This window comes from Cydia strobilella, chromosome 16 (assembly GCF_947568885.1).
Source record: "Cydia strobilella chromosome 16, ilCydStro3.1, whole genome shotgun sequence".
Classification (NCBI taxonomy): Eukaryota; Metazoa; Arthropoda; class Insecta; order Lepidoptera; family Tortricidae; genus Cydia; species Cydia strobilella.
The window spans coordinates 9,507,526-9,528,572 of NC_086056.1; the positions used below are offsets into that span (position 1 = coordinate 9,507,526).

Below are 21,047 nucleotides of genomic sequence, written 5' to 3' on the forward strand. Positions count from 1 at the left end.
GGTTTCGTTCCTCTGTTAGGACTTTCGAAGCGATAATCTTCAAAAATATTTACTTAATCCAAACACTGTTCTAGAAACCTTGATTTGTACTTTATTTTTACTGTATGTTTTTTTTTGGTTACCTACTCTATATAAATGGGGTCCCCCTTAAAAATTCATTTATTTTAGTTTAACATCTAAACTAAAACCGGCCAAGAGCATATCGTGCCATGCTCAGTGTAGGGTTCCGTAGTTACCCTTCCGTCACAAGTCACAATAGGCTAAACTGGAGCTATACACAAATACACAAAGTATGTTAACAAAGGGATGAAATGATGGTTGGTGCCTTTCACTCGAGTTAAACAATCTACTTTTCATATCGAATACGAGGAAACCAAAAAGATAAGCCGCATAATCAGTACATTAATTAAAGTAATAGACGTACCTATGGCCTAGATTTTTTCCTTAGAACTTTCAATCGGAGACTGCATGTCCGGACATGTTTTTTTCATAAATATTGCAATTTAATGTTTTTCCGAAAAACATTAAATTGCAATATTTATGAAAAAAAAACATATTTTAGGAAACTGCAGTCATTGCCAACGTTTTCATAGCGCTACGCTCGTAGCCGATTCCAGCGTTTTACCGCTTTTTAGTGGAAAGTGCCTACGAGCAGAGAACCCACCGAGCGGGTTCCCGGCACTCAATGTGTTAAAGTATGAAATCAGCGGGGTTGCCTATTACTTTTGTTTTTTACTTTTTCGTTCTAAAACTGCCAAGGCGCCATTCATTTATTACGTAAAACGATTTTTGGCAGTTTTTGACCCCCTTCCCGCCCCTATGTAAGAAAAAAGAAGAATAGGCCGACCCCCTCCCCCTATATTACGTAAGAATCTAAAAAGGAACAAATGAATACAAGTTAGGTTTGTTTTAGTGTTTATCTTACAAAAAAATAATTTTTGGAACGTTTATTTGTTCCTACAAAGGTAATGGAGCCGACGTGATGAGACTGTAAGGGTTCCGTTGTTGCAATTTTGGTTACGGAACCCTAAATAGACCGAGACGGTGAATTTTCTACAAGACTTGAGTTCCTGTGAATTAACATGTATTAAGTACCGAACAATGCTACGGACAGCAAACCTCCTAGAGTGCCGAGTCGCTTCTCATTCCAATTTGACATTGTGGACGGTTTTAACTGTGGTTACTCATAGTCTGCCAAATTAAACCAGTTTAACAGTACTGGCTTTCCTGCTGTGGCTAGCTTCATTCCTCTTGATCTGATCCGAGGGAAAGGGAAGGGCTCTTGGACGGTGCGCCCCGGGGGCAGCGGTAGGTAATCTCTTGGTTCCCAGGTAATTGCTTACCGGTGCTGCCAATGTCCTGTCGTGGGGGGGTTAGGGAGGTTCCGCACAGGGTCTCCTCTCAATGGGGGACAGTTCACCCGAGTGCGTGCGGGAGGGGGGCCTTCGGGCCGGGCTCCTTCGGGCGTGTGAGGGCACAGGAACGCCGCTGACCTGTATAAAACTGCGGTCCCCGGTAACTGTCTAGGGCCTAGGCAGAGGGCCTGTAATGACGGCCGGGGGGGTTGCCACAGTTGGCCGGCGCCGGCGTGGTGGCCACGAGGATGACCAACCGCTATAAAAAAAATCGCTAATTCAACCTGAGGGGGTGGAACCCGGGGTTTTTCCATCTCCTCCTGGCGTGGAGGTTGTCATGAGGGGCCGGTGTGTGGTGTCGCCCTGCATACTACCTTCGAGAGGGGGAGCTTCGGCTCCAGGGCCTTCGGGTCCAAGGAAAGGACAGCCTCGGCTGTCGGCAGCAGGCGGTATTTGCAGTGGAATGCTTATTTACGCGTCCGTGTCACCGCCACCATTGCTGCGAGACGGGCATACCGTGGAGGGTTTATTAGTCGGTAAGTATTTGGCCCCTTGGCCACGAGTCCGACATACCCGTCCTAGTTCCCCGGCTAGGCGGAATGCCTAAATGCATTACTCCACGTAAAAAAAAGGTACGAAACAATATTCTCATTGTCGAGGCAGCAGTTCTGTTCATAACATAACTAATAGTTGTATTACTGGCTGTGTTTTATTTACTAAGGGCCACGTGCATTCACTAACCCGGGGTTAACGGGTAAACTTGGAGTTATGGTTACCAGTACAATTTGTCACTGTTACCGGTTAACCCCGGGTTATTGGGATGGTGCAAGTGGGCCTTAGGACCCAATCCACTATGACCTAACCTAGGTACCTAATACCTACCTAATATTACCTACCGCAATGACAAAGAATCGGTATCCTACAATCAAATCTATGAACTCTTGTCTCTTCTGAAGAACACCAACAACAACCCATGTTATTGATGTTATTAGAGCACGAGCCTATAGCTTATCGCGGGAAACGTGGTTAAAACCAATTCAATTAGTCATGTTGAATCAAGCTGTAAGAGTTAATTGGGCCCAATTTCGCTAACTTTGGGCGTGGCAGTGTTGCGGGTACTCCAAGGCTAACCAGATGCAAAATTAGAACTGTGTTAGTCAAGTCAAATTTATGAATAGTTAGCTAGATAAAGTTGGTTCTAGTTTATTTTCATATTATTCAGTTTATGGCCTAAATTGGTTATTTGGGTTAGCTACTTTTACAAAATTTTGAGGTCTGACCAAGCCAAGGTTATAGGATAAACGTATTATGCTTAACTTTAATAAGCATAATAACAAACTATGTTAGCCCAATGAAACAGCGTGTAAAAAAATTATCCGCGTCTAAGTAATCCGAATTGCCAGATTTTGTTAGGTTATCAAGTGCAATTCCAAATTGTAGTCGGAGAGCGCGGCGGGAGCTGCATCTGCAAGGCCGTCGAAAACCCTAATCGACGTTTCACAACACAACGCCAGCTGACTGAGCAGACGACACTCAGATTACCATTATTTATTACATTGATAGTATACGAGGCTAGGTTGCAGTGTTATTTGCGGCGAACGGCGATCAATTTTATCGACTAGGTATTATTCATTGCAACATGCGTGCATCATACATTTACTTTCTCGTTTTAGAACTTTATGTGTAAAAGATAAGGTTTATTATAATACTGCGATCCTTGCAAAATCGAACTGCTATCAGAAAAATGGGTTAGATTAGGTTAGAACTGCAATACTCACAGAATCGAGTTGCTACAGAATGACGGTTAGGTTGGGTTATGCTTTCCATCAGGGTTCTTAATCTTATCGGTTATTATTACTGCTAAGTATGGCCAGCCAGACTATAATGAGCCTTAGATTGGAGGTCTTTAAGTTGCTGCCTGTCCCATTCTACTGATATTTTATGTCCTACTTAGTTTTAGTCGGAAAAATCGTTTGAGTTAAATACATAGATTAATAGACGAAACCAATTACTAAACTGAAACTCTGATCTCAACCTTCGTGAATAAAACCCAACGATTAGCAATCAAAAACTTACATTGACTGGCAATTAAAGTAGTTTCGCCAGCCAATTGAACTTACTGAACGAAACAATTGCATTAGGACATTTGGGACTTCGAATGTGAGGACTGAGAGAAAGAGGCGAGACGGTTTGAACGCAACCATTTTTTGTATTTTTTATGTGGACTTAATAAGAGTAGAGTTGTGAAACAAAAGGCGTTACGTTTACTAAAGCGAGAGGTCTCGTTATTGACCACTTATTGACCCACAAATTACATGTACACAAAAAATTGTAGGTCCACTCAATACCGGTATTAGATCTGTGTAAGTCAGACTAAATTGGTATCAGATGCCAAGACGTCCAAGACTATTCGAGTTTTAGGGTTCCTTTTTGTTTATACTACGTCGGTGGCAAACATGCATACGGCCCGCCTGATGGTAAGCAGTCACCGTACCCTATGGACGCCTGCAACACCAGAGATATTACATGCGCGTTGCCGACCCTTTAAAAACCTGTACACTCCTTTTTTGAAAAACCCCATATTGCCATTCCTTAGCCATAATGGCACAAATGGAATCCCTATAGTACTGTCCGTTTGTTGTATTGTCTGTCTATAAAGCCATTTAATCAGTTCTAAGGTGGCTATTTTTTTATAGTACTTAGTACGAGTACTAGCACACATTACACTTATGAACAAATTTTTTATTTCTTTAATTCTATTCAAGCAAATGGAGAATAAAGCAACATTAAAAAATAGAGAAAACCCGACAGCGTAATAAAATATTTATGGGATAATGGTTGCCAACCAACTTTAAATCATCATAGATTCTAAACTATCATTCAAAATTAATGATCAGAAAAACCATGGAGAAATCTTATTTAAGATGATTTTCCGATCGCTACAAAATCCCTGTCAACATAGTACGTCGATTTTGTTTCTTTCTCACAACATAGGGTCTGATTGTCGCCACATTGTTTTAATTTTTATCGTCCTGTTTTTAGTGATACTCATTCAGACGTTTGGTCTCTAGTGCCCCAAAGGACAACATACCTACATACATAGGCTGATAAAAGTGATAAGCATATATTACCTTTTCTTAATTTGCATCACGCTGTCGGGTCAAAAATGATCCCTACTACATTCCCTACATTCGAATACCACCATAGAAATCTGTAATAATTACCCAACATACCTGACTCGCTGTAGAACAAATGACTTCAACGCGCCTCAGGTTGCGGAACGCAATAGTAGGTAAATATGTAGTTCGTTTTAATATTTCGGTTAACTTGTAGAAAAACTAATGCCATCATTAGCTTTTTAGGGTTCCGTACCCAAAGGGTAAAAACGGGACCCTATTACTAAGACCAACTAAGACTCAGCTGTCCGTCTGTCACCAGGCTGTATCTCATGAACCGTGATAGCTAGACAGTTGAAACTTTCACAGATGATGTATTTCTGTTGCCGCTATAACAACAAATACTAAAAAGTACGGAACCCTAGGTGCGCGAGTCCAACTCGCACTTGGCCGGTTTTTGGATCTAATCGCCTTACTTGGACGTAGGCAAATGTTATATTTAGGTATTAACGTTACAAATAATAACGAAATAGGATCAAAGTATTTGCTTATATCACGCTCTCCTTTTTAACCGACTTCAAGATTTCAAAGGGAGGAGGTTATCAATTCGGTTGTATGTTTTTTTTTTAATGTTTGTTACTCCATAACTCCGTCATTTCTGGACCGATTTTGAAAATTCTTTTTTTAATTGTACATTGACATTTTGAAAAAAATGGACATTTTGATAATATCCAATTTCGGTGTAGGTACTTGTTCTAGGCCTACTAAGGAATATAGGAAAAAATAGTACTGACATAAATACCTACGAGTAACCGCAAGTTATATCATGCGTTGCAAGGCTTATATAGCGCGAGTAATGCCTGTTGACGAGATATTTAACACACTGAGTAACTATCAATTACCTTACCAAACCTACCTATTGGTTATATTAAACTTACGTATTTATTCATCAATGTATGAGTGTGTTTCCACTGTATATAACACATTGCATTCCTACTGTAAGTATACCTAATACTTAGCTAATAATCGGCACTTGTTATATGAACACACATCATAGCATTTTGTTGGCAGCATAGGTGTACATTAGGTTTGTGAATTAAAAGAATCAGTTGAGGTAAGTAATTTCAAGGAAACGGTCAATTAAGTTCCATAAAATGTTATCAATTCTTATCAATTGTAAACTGAATTTGGTAATACCGATTTCTTTAACTCGACTACGCTAATATCAAAAAGGCTTCGAGATTTCCGATACCATACGTACTTAGACAATTAATTATAATTGTGAAACAAACGTGTTGATTAGGTATTCTTATTACTATACAATATAGATTTTATTATATAATATATATTTTATTTATTAGTTATATTAAGTTATACCTACCTGGATACAAAATCCCAGCAGAAAACACTAAAACCAAAACTTTTCCAAAGTACATTTTGCCATTTAAATCCAACCGCCAAAAAAATCAAAATCTACACATCGAGACACTGGCCATTTATTAAAAAAATAAATTCCTGTCGTTAAAAATTGTCCTAAGGTTGTGATAAGATCGGGTGCAGTTGAGCGGAGAGTTGGTCGGTTACCGAAACACTGATGCTGGCTTGCCGGCGCGAGCGCACTGGCAGTTGCATAAGTTCAGGTGCCGTTAATACAGATACCATTTGGGGGACACCAATACTTTCGCTACATTTTTCCTCGATGGTTACAGTCCACTTATAAAGGCTTTTGCTTTAACTGGAAGCCTTTGCGGATATTATAAATTACTTATTAGATAACTTATATTATTACATATCAATCTAGGGCACCTTTAAATTTCAATGTAATGGTTTAGTACCTAAATAAATAGTATCTATAAATTATATATACAGATGTCAATCACAATGAAAAAATCAACGATGATCGATGATTATTATAGATTGTAATAATGTGGTACGTCCCACAATAAAAAAGGAGAAATATATTAACACTTAATAGTATTTTATATGTACATATAATAGAGAGCTTTTCAGTCGAGCACCGTGTTTAGGCCACGAAGCTTGCTGAGTGGCCTAATGAAGGTACGAGATTGAAAAGCTTGATTATATAACTATATTGTATAGAATACTTTTTTCCCCTCACTAGCTCGGAAAGATGTCGTTTATCCTTTAATACAAGCGGGGAAAAACGCGTTTTATCCACTAGTGGGGAAAGTAATTTGACCTTGGATGGAGCGTGTTTAAGTAGCTTGACAGATAACAAAACGTAAAACGCTCATGATAATGGTTCGTTCGATATTAATTATCATTAAATAAATGGTTTGAGAATCTAATAAAAAATACCAAATTTAGCTTTATTTAATGATTTTAAGTCATAAACCTTAAAATTCCATAAGAAACGTTTGTTTTTTTATAATGATGTTAAATATAATTCTGAACGTACAAGTTGAGTCGATGCAATTTCAAAACGCATCGTTGACATTTCATACATCAGAAATGTCAACATTGTCAACAATTTTTTTACTTAAAACCTTTTCTCACCGACTTGCGTAAAAATACACAACTTCCAGAGTTTTCTGTTATAATATCGTAAAGAAATGAGTGATTCCAGTGATGAAGATGATCTAACGCCTGTGGATGTTGCACTTTCCTCGCTATAGTGAGGGGAAAAGTTTTGTGTTACACACGGGTGCAAATGTATTTTACTTCTCGTGTGTTGAAACACTCGCTACGCTCAGGATTCTATAGTTGAACCACGAGCGAAGAAGACGGCTTTCCGAGCTAGTGAGGGGAAAAGTTTTGTGTTACACACGGGGGCGCAAATGTATTTTTCCCCTCACTAGCTCGGAAAGCCGTCTTTTATCCTTTAAAACAAGCGGGGAAAAACGCATTTTATCCACTAGTGGGGAAAGTAATTTGACCTTGGATGGAGCGTGTTGAAGTAGCTTGACAGATAACAAAACGTAAAACGCTCATGATAATGGTTCGTTCGATATTAATTATTATTAAATAAATGGTTTGAGAATCTAATAAAAAATACCAAATTTAGCTTTATTTAATAATTTTCATAAACCTTAAGAGCCCGGTTACGATTTTAGTCGCAAAAATGTAAAGTTGATAGATTTCTTCTGTGAAATTGTACACCTTTTGTTACCTAATTGAAATAACAGGTACTGGTTTCTATTAGCAAGACTTCTTATCTCTAGGTTTATCAGATCATTTTTTTGAAAAAAGGCTTACTTAATTAGTAATGAATTTTTTTCTGATGGACGTTTAGGTAAACGCGTGTAAAGCACTGACTTTGATGCTCTTATTTGTAAATTTCGTAAAGTTTGGACTGCTAAAAATGGTAAATTTGTATTACACATATTCTGTACTCTAGGTTTATCAGATTACATTGTTGTTATATGACTTAAAGTTCGAGGAAATGAAAGTTAAACGAATTCAATTTTCTCCAGAAATGACCTCAAAACAAGTGACAATTTCTCCGAAAATCTACTTATTTTCGACGTAGATTGCATACTCAAATAATCTGCAATGTTTACTTAAACTGTTGCTGTACTTAATTTTATTTCAATTGCAACTTTTATTTTCTGACGATTTTTTAAAAACTTCCCCTTTTACTGCTATAACATCGGTGACACGCGCCCGCGGCCTCAGTCCCGCGCGGGAGCTGGTAGAGGCAGGACGTTTGTTGCAATTATGCGCTCAAAAAGTTTGCTCATCTCGTCGAGCAGCACTATGGAGCGGTAGGCCGACGGCTGATCAGGTGGGCTCGTCAGGAGCATGCAGCCGGGTCTGAGCGACTGGCAGTATCATCAGTAGCAGCAGATATGGCTTCCGCCCGCAGCGCTCGACACTGGACGCGATTGCCCGCGTAAGGGATTTTGCCGAGGAGGAGGTCTCTCAGGGTGGGGTTGTGATGTCCGTGTCACTCGACATTTCCAACGCATTCAACACCCTACCCTGGGAGACAATAAAAGCGGCACTCAAATATCACAACGTGCCCTATTATCTGCAAAAAACAGTGGCGGATTACTTTGCCGGGCGCGTTGTGGTATTCCCAACTAAGGATGGCTGGGGGAGGCGGGAGATGGCGTGCGGTGTTCCACAGGGCTCGGTGCTGGGCCCGCTCCTGTGGAACATCGGTTACGACTGGGTCCTACGCGGGACCACTCTACGGGGGGTCAGCATTACCTGCTACGCTGATGACACCCTCGTCTCGGCCTGCGGCAGGACCTACAGGGAGGCCGCCTATATAGCCACAGCAGGGGTTGCACACGTGGTGCACAGGATTCGGGCGCTAGGTCTGGAGGTCGCACTGCACAAATCCGAGGTTCTGGTCTTCCACGGGCCTCGGAACAAACCACCGGGGGGAGCCCAAATTACCGTGGGAGGAATTTCCATCGCCGTCGGGTCGACGATGAAGTACCTAGGACTCGTTCTCGACAGTAGATGGAAGTTCGAGGAACATTTCAAGCGTTTGGCTCCGAAATTGCTTTCTGCAGCCGGAGCGCTTGGGCGGATCCTCCCAAATCTGGGCGGACCAGGAGGAGCCTCCAGGCGGCTCTATATGAGCGTGGTGCGCTCAATGGCGCTTTACGGGGCACCAATATGGGCGGGCACCCTGGGAACTCGAAGTGCGGCCCTATTGCGTCGGCCGCAGCGGGCCATAGCTCTCAGGGTGGCCAGAGCGTATCGCGATAACTCGCACGCAGCAGCCGGCCTGCTAGCCGGAGGCCCGCCTTGGGACCTTGAAGCCAAGGTTCAGTCCGCGGTCTATTGGCGGGTGCTGGCAGCAAGGAGGGAGGAAAACTGGCCCGCCCCTCAAGAAGTTCGCAAGTGGCGGGAAGAAGCACGAGAAGTGCTATATGAAAAATGGTCGGAGCGTCTGGAGATCCCGGGAGCTAGCCGGGACCTGGTGGCCGCTGTTCGACCCGTTCTAAAAGAATGGGTCGAACGCAAGCACGGTGCACCCTCCTTCCACCTCACACAGCTCCTAACGGGGCACGGCTGCTTCGGCTGGTACCTGTGTGAGAGGGTGGGAAGAGAGCCGACGACAGCGTGCCACCACTGTGATGGAGGAGCCGTGGACACGGCTCAGCACACGCGCGAGGTATGCCCTGCATGGGCAGAGCCTCGCGCTGCGCTGTCCGCGGCTGTGGGAGGAGACCTCTCACTGCCGGCGCTAATTCGCCGTATGATCAGCAGTGAGGAGGCATGGGCGGCAGTGGCTTCCTTTAGCGTCACTGTTCTAACGCAAAAGGAAGCGGCAGAGCGATCGCGCGAGGACGACGCGAACTCGCTCCCTCAGCGCCGAAGGAGACCAGGTAGGCGGCGAAGAGCCTTCGCATCAAGGATAATGCCGCCTTAACGGGACCCAGCGGGTGATGGGTCGGGAGTTCCATCACCCGCATCAACAGGATCGAGCTGGAAGGCCCTCGAGTGTTCCGAGGAGCCTTCAACGAAGTAGAGCGGCCGTAAAGAATGGGTTCGCAAGAACAACGCCGACGGGGTATCGGAGGTCTACAACCGAGTTCCCGAAACCCCGTCTACAAAGCACGCGGCGGAACACCCCAGGGGGTTTAGTCCGTGGGAGTCGGACATACCCACTAGGCTTCTCCCGGGCCAGTGGGATCCATAAAGGATTCCCCATGGGTCATCAAAAAAAAAAAAAAAAAAAAAAAAGGCAGGACGTTTGTTGATCGGCTCCGCACGTTGCATCGACGACGACGAAGTTATTTATCATTGTGTGCGTCGCTCGCCGTGTAAAAAGTTATATTTGTTTGCGTGTTTGGCTGTACTGTGTGCGTGTAAACTGCGACCAGAAACTTTAATCCTTGGGTTGTAAGTACTTGTTTATTAACCGCCTTCAAAAAAAGGAGGTTCTCAGTTTGACCCGTATGTTTGTAGGTATATGTATGTATGTATGTTTGTTCGCGATTATCTCGCATTTGGCTGAACCGATTTTGATGCGGTTTTTAGAAAAGTGTTTGTTACATTCTGGAGAAGGTTTTAGTATACATAGAGCTCGGCTGATGCTGAACCCTGGCTGTACCTAGTGGAACGCAGGTTTTGTGCAACATAGGCACACGCTGTTTTGGTCTGTCTTGATGAGCAATTAGGAGAGCAGTACCCAAGATGGAGCTGATGCTGAACCCGGGCTGTACCTAGTGGAAATCAGGTTTCGTGCAACATAGGCACACGCTGTTTTGGTCTTCCGACACGTCTTGATGAGCACTTGGGAGAGCAGTACCCAAGATAGAGCTGATGCTGAACCCTGGCTGTACCTAATGGAACGCAGGTTTGGTGCAACATAGGCACACGCTGTTTTGGTTTTCCGACACGTCTTGATGAGCAATTAGGAGAGCAGTACCCAAGATGGAGCTGATGCTGAACCCTGGCTGTACCTAGTGGAAATCAGGTTTCGTGCAACATAGGCACACGCTGTTTTGGTTATTCGGCACGTCTTGATGAGCAATTAGGAGAGCAGTACCCAAGATGGAGCTGATACTGAACCCTGGCTGTACCTAGTGGAACGCAGGTTTGGTGCAACATAGGCACACGCTGTTTTGGTCTTCCGACACGTCTTGATGAGCAATTAGGAGAGCAGTACCCAAGATGGAGCTAATGCTGAACCCTGGCTGTACCTAGTGGAACGCAGGTTTGGTGCAACATAGGCACACGCTGTTTTGGTCTTCCGACACGTCTTGATGAGCAATTAGGAGAGCAGTACCCAAGATGGAGCTGATGCTGAACCCGGGCTGTACCTAGTGGAAATCAGGTTTCGTGCAACATAGGCACACGCTGTTTTGGTCTTCCGACACGTCTTGATGAGCACTTGGGAGAGCAGTACCCAAGACAGAGCTGATGCTGAACCCTGGCTGTACCTAATGGAACGCAGGTTTGGTGCAACATAGGCACACGCTGTTTTGGTTTTCCGACACGTCTTGATGAGCAATTAGGAGAGCAGTACCCAAGATGGAGCTGATGCTGAACCCTGGCTGTACCTAGTGGAAATCAGGTTTCGTGCAACATAGGCACACGCTGTTTTGGTTATTCGGCACGTCTTGATGAGCAATTAGGAGAGCAGTACCCAAGATGGAGCTGATGCTGAACCCTGGCTGTACCTAGTGGAACGCAGGTTTGGTGCAACATAGGCACACGCTGTTTTGGTCTTCCGACACGTCTTGATGAGCAATTAGGAGAGCAGTACCCAAGATGGAGCTGATGCTGAACCCTGGCTGTACCTAGTGGAACGCAGGTTTGGTGCAACATAGGCACACGCTGTTTTGGTCTTCCGACACGTCTTGATGAGCAATTAGGAGAGCAGTACCCAAGATGGAGCTGATGCTGAACCCTGGCTGTACCTAGTGGAACTCAGGTTTCGTGCAACATAGGCACACGCTGTTTTGGTTTTCCGACACGTCTTGATGAGCAATTAGGAGAGCAGTACCCAAGATGGAGCTGATGCTGAACCCTGGCTGTACCTAGTGGAACTCAGGTTTCGTGCAACATAGGCACACGCTGTTTTGGTCCTCCGACACGTCTTGATGAACACTTGGGAGAGCAGTACCCAAGATAGAGCTGATGATGAACCCTGGCTGTACTTAGTGGAACTCAGGTTCATTTATTGTTATCAGAACTTCCACCCCCTTTTAACCCCCAGTACCTACTGCATGTTAAACGTGTGGTAGCTCTGGTCAGGTGCCTGCTTCATCTGGCAGCCCTCCAGGTGTTCCAGGTCTTGAAGAACTTAACCTGCCTACAGCATACTCTACCAACTTCAGATTAAAAGAGTTTTACCCCTGATCCGATGCGTCCAGCAGCACTCCAGGTGTTCCAGGTTTTGAGCTGTCTCCGTCATACACTACCCACAACACGTTGAGCGAGTGTTACCCACCCTTTGCCCTTGACCCTTTGCACTCAGCAGCACTCCAGGTGTTTCAGATCTGGAGCTTTCCCCATCATACACTACCAGCGGCACGTTGAGCGAGTGTTACCCGTTACCCCTGACCCTTTGTACCCAGCAGCACTCCAGGTGTTCCAGGTCTGGAGCTTTCCCTATCATACACTACCAGCAGCACGTTGAGCGTGTGTTACCCCTGACTCTTTGCACCCAGAAGCATTCCAGGTGTTCCAGGTCTTGAGCTGTATCCATCGTACACTACACACTACCAGCGGCATGTTGAGCGAGTGTTACCCCTGACCCTTTGCACCCAGCAGCACTTCAGGTGTTCCAGGTCTTGAGTTTTCCCCATCATACTCTACCAGCGGCACGTTGAGCGAGTGTTACCCCTGACCCTTTGCACCCAGAAGCACTCCAGGTGTTCCAGGTCTTGAGCAGTATTCATCGTACAACCAACAACACGTTGAGCGAGTGTTAGAAGAGTGGAGAAGAGAAGAGGATGACTTTGGAAATAAAAATTATTATACACCCTTCCCAAAGATTAAGACTATCTCCATAATATCAAATTCCATCCAAATCGGTTTTATTGGATCCCATACAAATTTCCATTACCCCCCCCCCCCCGTTTCTGGGGTAAAACCTTTCCTATGTCCTTCCCCAGGACTCAAACTATGTCCATACCTCATTTCATCTTAATCGGTTCAGCGTTTATTGATTCCCCATACAAATTTCCACCCCCTTAAAGAGTGAGTTCTTGAATAAAAAGTATTCTATGTCCTTCCCCGGGATTCAAACTATCTGCATACCAAATTTCAACAAAAGGCTAGTTTCCCCTCTGGGTTGGAACGTTGGAAAGTCAGATGGCAGTCGCTTTCGTAAAAACTAGTGCCTACGTCAATTCTTGGGATTAGTTGCCAAGCGGACCCCAGCAGACTTCTATGAGCCGTGGCAAAAAGGCTGGGATAACGCGAGTAAGATGATTATATATATATATATATATATATATATATATATAAGATATTGCCTTAGTGCAAATCATTATCATCATGCTATATAATTTGTATGTATTATATGAATACATAGGTAAATTGTTAACAGTAATAAACGATTATATCAAATTTACCGAAAGTTTTATTTTAACCTAATTAAAGTTATAAAGTGACGCATAATGTTGCGAAAGTATCAATATTGTTTAGGCGGTCGCGTTATTTCAAGCAGCGGCCGGCGTTCGGTTACTGTGTAAAAGTCGTATCTTCGCGCGTTTTCAAATCGACTACGGGCTCTTAAAATTCCATAAGAAACGTTAGATTTTTATGATGTTAAATATAATTCTGAACGCACAAGTTAAGTCGATGCAATTTCAAAACGCATCGTTGACATTTCATACGTCAGAACAGAAATGTCAACATTTTCAACAAAATTTTTACTTAAAAACACTTCTCACCGACTCACGTAAAAATCAGAATTTCCAGTGTTTGCTGTTATAATATCGTTAAAAAAAAGTGATTCCAGTGATGAAGATGATCTAACGTCTGTGGATGTTGCACTTTCCTCGCTATAGTGAGGGGAAAAGTTTTGTGTTTCACACGGGTGCAAATGTATTTTACTTCTCGTGTGTTGAAGCACTCGCTCTACTCAGGATTCTATTTTAGAACCACTCGCTTCGCTCGTGGTTCAACTATAGAATCCTTTCTCTTGCTCGTGTTTCAATTCCACACTCGAGGGTAAAATACAACTTTGCACCCTTGTATAACAAATAACTATTACTTCTCGTGTGTTGAAACACTCGCGGGTAAAATACAACTTTGCACCCTTGTATAACAAATAACTATTCTACAAGTCATCTAAAATAATACTTTTTCTACTATAAACCCTAAATAATGAATGAAAATTAGGTAAGTATCTCAGTAGTACAAGAGACATCAACGCGTGCATAGTATATGAATAGGTATTACTCATAAAATAGTCGCGCGTTGGTCTTTCCACTGGAGTGATTGGTCAAATTCATTATAGTTGACTAAACCGTTTCGAAATGAATATTGTAGTTGAGTTGGGAGCCCTGAGCCCATACATGAAAAGTACCCAATTAAAGTTTAGTATTCGATATCTTAATTCAACCATTACAGTCATCGAGTAGAAAAAAAAGTATTATATGCAACCGTAAATATCATATGCAAATAATACAACCAAGTAGATCATAATACCCTTGGTTGTTAATTGGCACAGAGGCTGTGGAGCAAGTTCACAAATTTACTTACCTCGGGAGCGTCGTGTCGGAAACAGGAGGGACCGCAGAGGACATCGCTTCGAGAATAGCCAAAGCAAGAGGAACCTTCGCACAGCTTGGCCCCGTATGGCAATCAAGTAAACTGACACGGAGAGTCAAGCTCAGAATATTCCGGTCAAACGTGCGAGACGTGGAAGGTCACAAAAGACATCTCGCGCCAGCTACAAGTCTGTATTAACCGCTGCCTCCGCCGCATTCTCGGTATATACTGGCCCGAGAAAATTTCCAATATCAACCTGTGGAGATGCTGCAATGAGACTCCGATCGACCAGCAGATCAAGCGCCGGAAATGGAGTTGGATTGGGCATACACTCCGAAGGGATCCTGAACACATACTGAGGCAAGCCCTAGACTGGAATCCCCAAGTAAAGAGGAAACGTTGCCGTCCAAAGCAGACCTGGCGCCGGACTATCATTGCAGAGGCGAAGGCTATTGGGAAGACTTGGAGCGAAGTCAAGCACGAAGCTCAAGACCGATCCAGATGGCGGCGCACTGTGGACGCGCTCTGCCCCACCTAGGGGACATAGGACAATAAGTCAAGTAAGTCAAGATCATAATACCCAATCATTCAGGTCTTTTGGAGGACCAAAGGTCTTCACAAGGATAAAGTATAATATTGAAATTGCTACTTGAGCTCATTTCTATAAAGAATTACGTATTGTATGTACGTACCTACATCATACATGATATCTGTTAGCTGTGAATAATTTTAAATAAAAATTATAAAATTTAGCTGAGAGCCGACTTGTTCATTTATCAATTATGAGTTATAATGTTATGATTAAATATGGATTTTATTTTTTTAATTGGGATTAATTTGGTGTTGAACAATTTCACTTTTCATCATCAATATTAGTTGAAAATTGTTGAGCATTAGATTTTCCGTTCGTCACGACATCTATTGTCGAGTAGCAGTACTGATAATTCCGCTACTTGACGCTAGATGTCGACTACGAAAATATTTGTAGTTTTAGTAACAAAACTGATGTATGAAGACTATGAAGTGAGCACTCTATGCTTAATTTAGAACCATAACCACAACTTTGCTCAATTTTAGGCCCATATTATAGTTTCAAAGTCCTTAAAGTTACAAAATACAGAATGTTTTTTTAGTCACCTGCAATAATATTTTGGACTTTATCGCGATGTCAATAAGGGTCTTAATAGATTTTACTTTATGCACTAGAGCTTAAAAAGCGATTTTGTCGTCTACGTACGACTGAATCGAACTTTACGACCATAAGAAATGAAAAGATTATTATTTCTACTTCCTTTTAAATTAATGAATTATAATATACTTTACAGTACATATGGTGCTACTTTCTCGCACTAGTGCGTAAAGTGCACTTTTTGTGCAATGTCGAAAGTTTAAAGGGCCATATGTACTGTAAAACGTTGTTCGATACACGTGCGTATAGGTAATTCGCAACTCGTGCGGTCGTGTTTTAATTTATCGCCACTCGTTTCGAATTTCCTCTTTTCCGCACTTGTATCGAAAATAACTATTATTCAACTATGATCCATCGTGCAATTTTAAAATTATACTTTGTCAAAGGGCTGTCTCATTTCAAACATAGACAGAGATAATCATACTATATTTGTCTTACACTAGTACTAGCACCCAAAAGAAAAGGATGAGTATAGTTTTTTTTGTTCTTATTTACTGACAATTTGGTTTGACCAATTATAGTTACGAGATGGTTACGAGTATAATAACAATTTGTTGTTTTTGAACGCTCCGTCAGATCAGGCAGCATGACATGATTGACAATGACACTCACGCTTCACGCATGCACCAACAAACGTCAAAACTAAAAACAAATTTATTTAGTTCAAGCTTAACCGAATACAATATAAAATAAGCTAAATATGCCTCAGTTGCAAGATAAACCTCGGGCATTGTTAGAAGAATTCCGTATTAAGGTATGTACTTTTGTTCTCGTCTACAAAAAGTGAAATAACCACATGACTGTCATTCTAACCTCTCCCGTTATTGTACTTGTACTATCAATAAACTTTCTTTCCAGAATGCACCTAATGATTATGGCATGGCAGATGAGAAGTGGAACTTTAAAAAGTTCGTCAAAAACTTCCGTATTGTGGTAGTTAAAATGGATAATTCAGAAATGGAGTTCGACCTAATCGGCATTCAACCTGCATTTGCGAACGCGTTTCGAAGACTCATGCTGAGCGAGGTTCCTAGCATGGCTATTGAAAAAGTGATGATAAAAAACAACACTTCAATAATTCAGGATGAAGTTCTTGCCCACAGGTTGGGTCTGATACCCTTGAAAGCTGATCCAAGATTGTTTGAGTACCGTCCTGAAGGTAAGTGACATTTATTTTAACAGTTCTTTATTGACCGAAAGAAAAAGCAGAGCTTAATGGTATGCTTTTCTTTACAGATGCTACTGAGGGCACAGAGTTTGATACACTGGAATTCACATTAAAAGTGAAGTGCACTACTAATACATCTCAGTCTAAAGACTCATTCAGAACAGAAGACATCTATATCAATCACAGTGGTAAGCACCCTGTTTTCTGATAATACCAGGTCACACAAAGAATGTAATACTTTGGCAAAATCGAAGAAATACTGAATAAATAAAAATCTCACATTGTTTGTTATCATCTGAATTTAAACCCCCTATCTCTCTCTCTCTCTCTCTCTCTCTTTAGCCTTTTCCTACCCTTTGGGTGTAGGCCTCTTTCATTTATTATTATTATTATCATTTCTTTTTAGACAGGCAGCTAATGCTGGTACGTCATAATCATAGTTAACTTAGCACATTTATCATAGTTTGTCTAGTCTATTTTTAAATTGATTAACACTTGCAGAGTTCACAACTTCTGAGGGTAATTTGTTCCAAGCCTTTACTACTCGGTTTGCAATAAAGTGTTTGCCGATATTTGTTTTGTGCTTTGTTGTTATTAGTTTAAGGTTGTGTCCTCTTGTGCGCGTGTTTGAGTTTCGAGCGAACAGATCGCTTAGTTCTGGACAGTCGTAATATCCGTTAATTATTTTGAACGTTTCGATCAAGTCGCCGCGTTCACGCCTTTTTTGCAGTGTTGTCAGGCCCAGCTTGACTAATCTTTCTTCGTATGAAAGTGACTTTAGTTGTGCGGGAATTTTAGTGAATCTACGCTGCACTCGCTCGATCATGTCAATATCTTTTTTGAAGTATGGATTCCATATCTGAAAGCCATATTCCAGAATTGGTCTTATGTAGGTCTTATATATCTTTAGCATTGTTTCGGTGGTGAGGATACGAAAAGCTTTTCTAATTATGTAGATTATAGAGTTAGCCTTTTTTACTATTCGTGAAATATGGGGTTCCATTTTGCGCCATTTGTCGCGGTTCTGTGCGACTTGGAGCCACTGTTTCCACGCAGTCTTCTTAATGTTGTCGTCCCAACGCATCTGGGGTCTACTTTGAGGACGCTCTTCCCCCCATGGTCGCCAGTCGAGTAGTCGTTTGCTCCCCGAATCGGTCTTTCGTGCTATATGACCAGCCCATTCCCACTTCAAATTGGCTACGCGTTTTATAACATCATTGACTTTGCTCTGTTGTCTCAGCCATTCATTTGTTTTACGGTCTCTCAATGTGATCCCCACCAATTTTCTCTCTAACGCCCGCTGGGCAACGCTCAATTTACGTAGTATGTCTTTGGTGAAAACCCAGGTTTCAGCTCCATAAGTGAGAACAGGCAGGAACAAAAAAAGAACCAAACCAATAAGATCAACAGACGCGTACGACTAGCCTGGGCAGCCTATTCCAATCTCGAAAACCCCTATGCTTATCCTCATATAAGGTCGCGGGAATTCGGTGGATGCGAGCGGCACAGGATCGGTCGGAGTGGCGAGCCTTGGGGGAGGCCTATGTCCAGCAGTGGACGTCTATCTCATATCCTATACTTATTTATTAACATTAGTTAGGTACACTAATAGTTACCTAGTTATAGTTACCTACAAGTTTTTTTTTTTCAGTTTACTCATCTCAGATCAAATGGCATCCCATAGGCAACCAGGCATCTGTGCACAAGGAGGCTGATGTCGGCTCAGTGCATGACAAGATATTGATATCCAAAATGAGGCCTGGACATGAGCTAGACCTCCACTTGATTGCTGTAAAGGGAATAGGAAAAGACCATGCCAAATTTTCACCAGTAGGTAAGTGGACTATAGTGCTGCTGTTGCAAAGCAAGCCATTGTTACTAACATACATCCATAATACCTGTACAGTAGCATTATGTGAAATTTGTTCATGGGTATGGGTAATACACCTACCAGTGGGTTTATCTTGAGGAGTGTTGAACTGAAAGTGTTGTACTTTTGTGAGAAGGAAGTACATGTTTAAGGTTGGTAACAATATTTGATAACTTAGCTCTGGTTTCCACAGTAAATTTTAAAGCTTAAAGCATTATGTTGTTGTGGCTATATGTACCACGCAACCAACATAAGTTAACATTCTAGTGGAATCAGTGTTGGCCGAACGTTAATTACAATTAACCATTAACCAGTACAAATTTAATCGTGATCCATAACGGACGGTTACAGTTTACGGTTCAATTTGTACTGGTTAATGGTTAATTGCATTAACGTTTCGGCCAACACTGAGTGGAATGCTACCTGAGCTTCTCCCCACATTTGTATTTATTTTTTTCTTAATTATTTCCAGCTACTGCCTCATACCGTCTACTGCCAGAAATCACATTAACCCGTGAAGTGATTGGAAGTGAGTCCATACTATTGCAGAACTGCTTTTCACCAGGAGTCATAGGCATTGACCCAGAAGGCAGAGCATTTGTCCGAGATGCACGCTATGATACCTGCAGTAGGAATGTTTACAAATATGAGGAAATCAAAGATGCTGTTATTCTAAGCCGTGTTCGGGATCATTTCATATGTAAGTTCTGAGTTATTTGGGTCCAATAAATAAAAGTTTCAAGTAGGGTTGCCACCTTTTTTCTATCCACATATAGTATTTTTGTCAAAATATTGAAAAAATATAGTATTTACTGGGAAATTTAAAAAAAAATAGGAGGAATAGGAGGAGAGGAATTAAAAATCCAAGTCGCATACAATGCGATATCGGTGACATTTGTATACCCCATTCTTGAGTGATAAAAATATAGTATTTTTCATACTATATTGTTTTTGTATAATATTTAGTACAAGGGACTAAAATATAGTACGATACTATATATTATAGTATGGGTGGCAACCCTAGTGTCAAGAATAACTTTTACAAATGCTCTTTCCCAATTAAACCTTGGCCAAAACAACAAGTAAAAAAAATTCAAATACCTAATTATTCACAACCAATCCTGCATTTAATGTTATATTTCTAGTATTATACATTAAATTATAATATATTTTATTTATAAATATTAAATATTTAATACATATAGATTGCAGTCACTGTTTTGAAAGTACTTGCCATTAAATAACTTTTTTTTTTTTTCAGTTAATGTGGAGTCAGTGGGGGCCATGGCACCTAATGTTATATTTGTTGAAGCTGTTAAAATACTGAAAGAAAAATGTAAATCATTGTTAGATGAATTAAATACCCTTAATTGACATTTTCTAATATTATTTGTCAAAATGTACCCCCTTTGATAAATGTCTTAAGACAAGCAACTAAACTCCGGATGCTAGATTATATTTATTTTAACTAAGGTCAATGTGGTATATAAAAGCCTGACCAGTAATATATGATCATTGTCAAGAGGGCGCTGTTCATTCTCATGTATAGGGTGACAGTTCAGTATAGTATGAAAAAAATAGTTCCAGTAAAATTCCGCAACATGGCGCGTGATCATATATTCCTGGTCAGGCTTTACAAGATTAGGCATATATTGTTTTTTCTGGAAAGACCATCTTAGGGCAAGAACTATCGTACTTGTATACGTACGTCACTCAGAAAGGAAGAGCTTCACTCCTTCTACTCTGCCAACCTTCTGAGTATGTGCAAGCGACGAAAGATCTTGTAGACAGTCTTCGCAACATTAACCTTAAGGCATAACACACCATCGCACCGCACCGCGACCTTAGAGCAGTTCTAGGAATAGGTAGTACTGGCGTGGGCTTCCACACTATCGCACCGAACCGTCAAAACGGTGCGATCTACCTTACAGACTGCCGCACACGTGCGCCAGCGTTGCCAAGTGTCCCATATTTCCATGTTTTTCCCGTTTTGACGGTTCGGTGCGATAGTGGAATGGATGCACACTTTGACTGCGCATCATTTTATTTTAAAAAATCTGTTCGCTCCTGCTTAGCAAAAAATAATAGTATAGTATAAGTTAATGATATCCACTTAAGGTAGTTATTAGTAATCTCTGCATTGTTATTGTAAAACAACCAAAAATAATAGTGAGTGAGGCCGTACTGATCTAAACAT

General features: G+C 41.7%; 3 protein-coding genes across 3 annotated transcripts in view; 1 reads left to right on the top strand and 2 right to left on the bottom strand.

The window, feature by feature from the left end:
* The window catches only part of LOC134748392 (uncharacterized), a 48,545-nt gene extending 42,375 nt beyond the window's left edge, over positions 1-6,170 (bottom strand). Inside the window, exon 1 of the mRNA XM_063683173.1 lies at positions 5,853-6,170. Coding sequence (XP_063539243.1) covers positions 5,853-5,907 — 55 coding nt within the window. The 5' untranslated portion in view covers positions 5,908-6,170. The remainder of the gene's footprint in view (positions 1-5,852) is intronic.
* The window catches only part of LOC134748306 (CCA tRNA nucleotidyltransferase 1, mitochondrial), a 240,801-nt gene that overhangs the window by 81,890 nt on the left and 137,864 nt on the right, over positions 1-21,047 (bottom strand). The window lies entirely within an intron of this gene.
* LOC134748201 (DNA-directed RNA polymerases I and III subunit RPAC1) lies at positions 16,418-20,227 on the top strand. Its single transcript, XM_063682915.1, has 6 exons — positions 16,418-16,566; positions 16,671-16,971; positions 17,049-17,168; positions 18,632-18,814; positions 19,323-19,550; positions 20,112-20,227. The coding sequence occupies exons 1-6, from the start codon at positions 16,513-16,515 to the stop codon at positions 20,222-20,224; spliced, it is 999 nt and encodes a 332-aa protein (XP_063538985.1). The 5' UTR covers positions 16,418-16,512; the 3' UTR covers positions 20,225-20,227.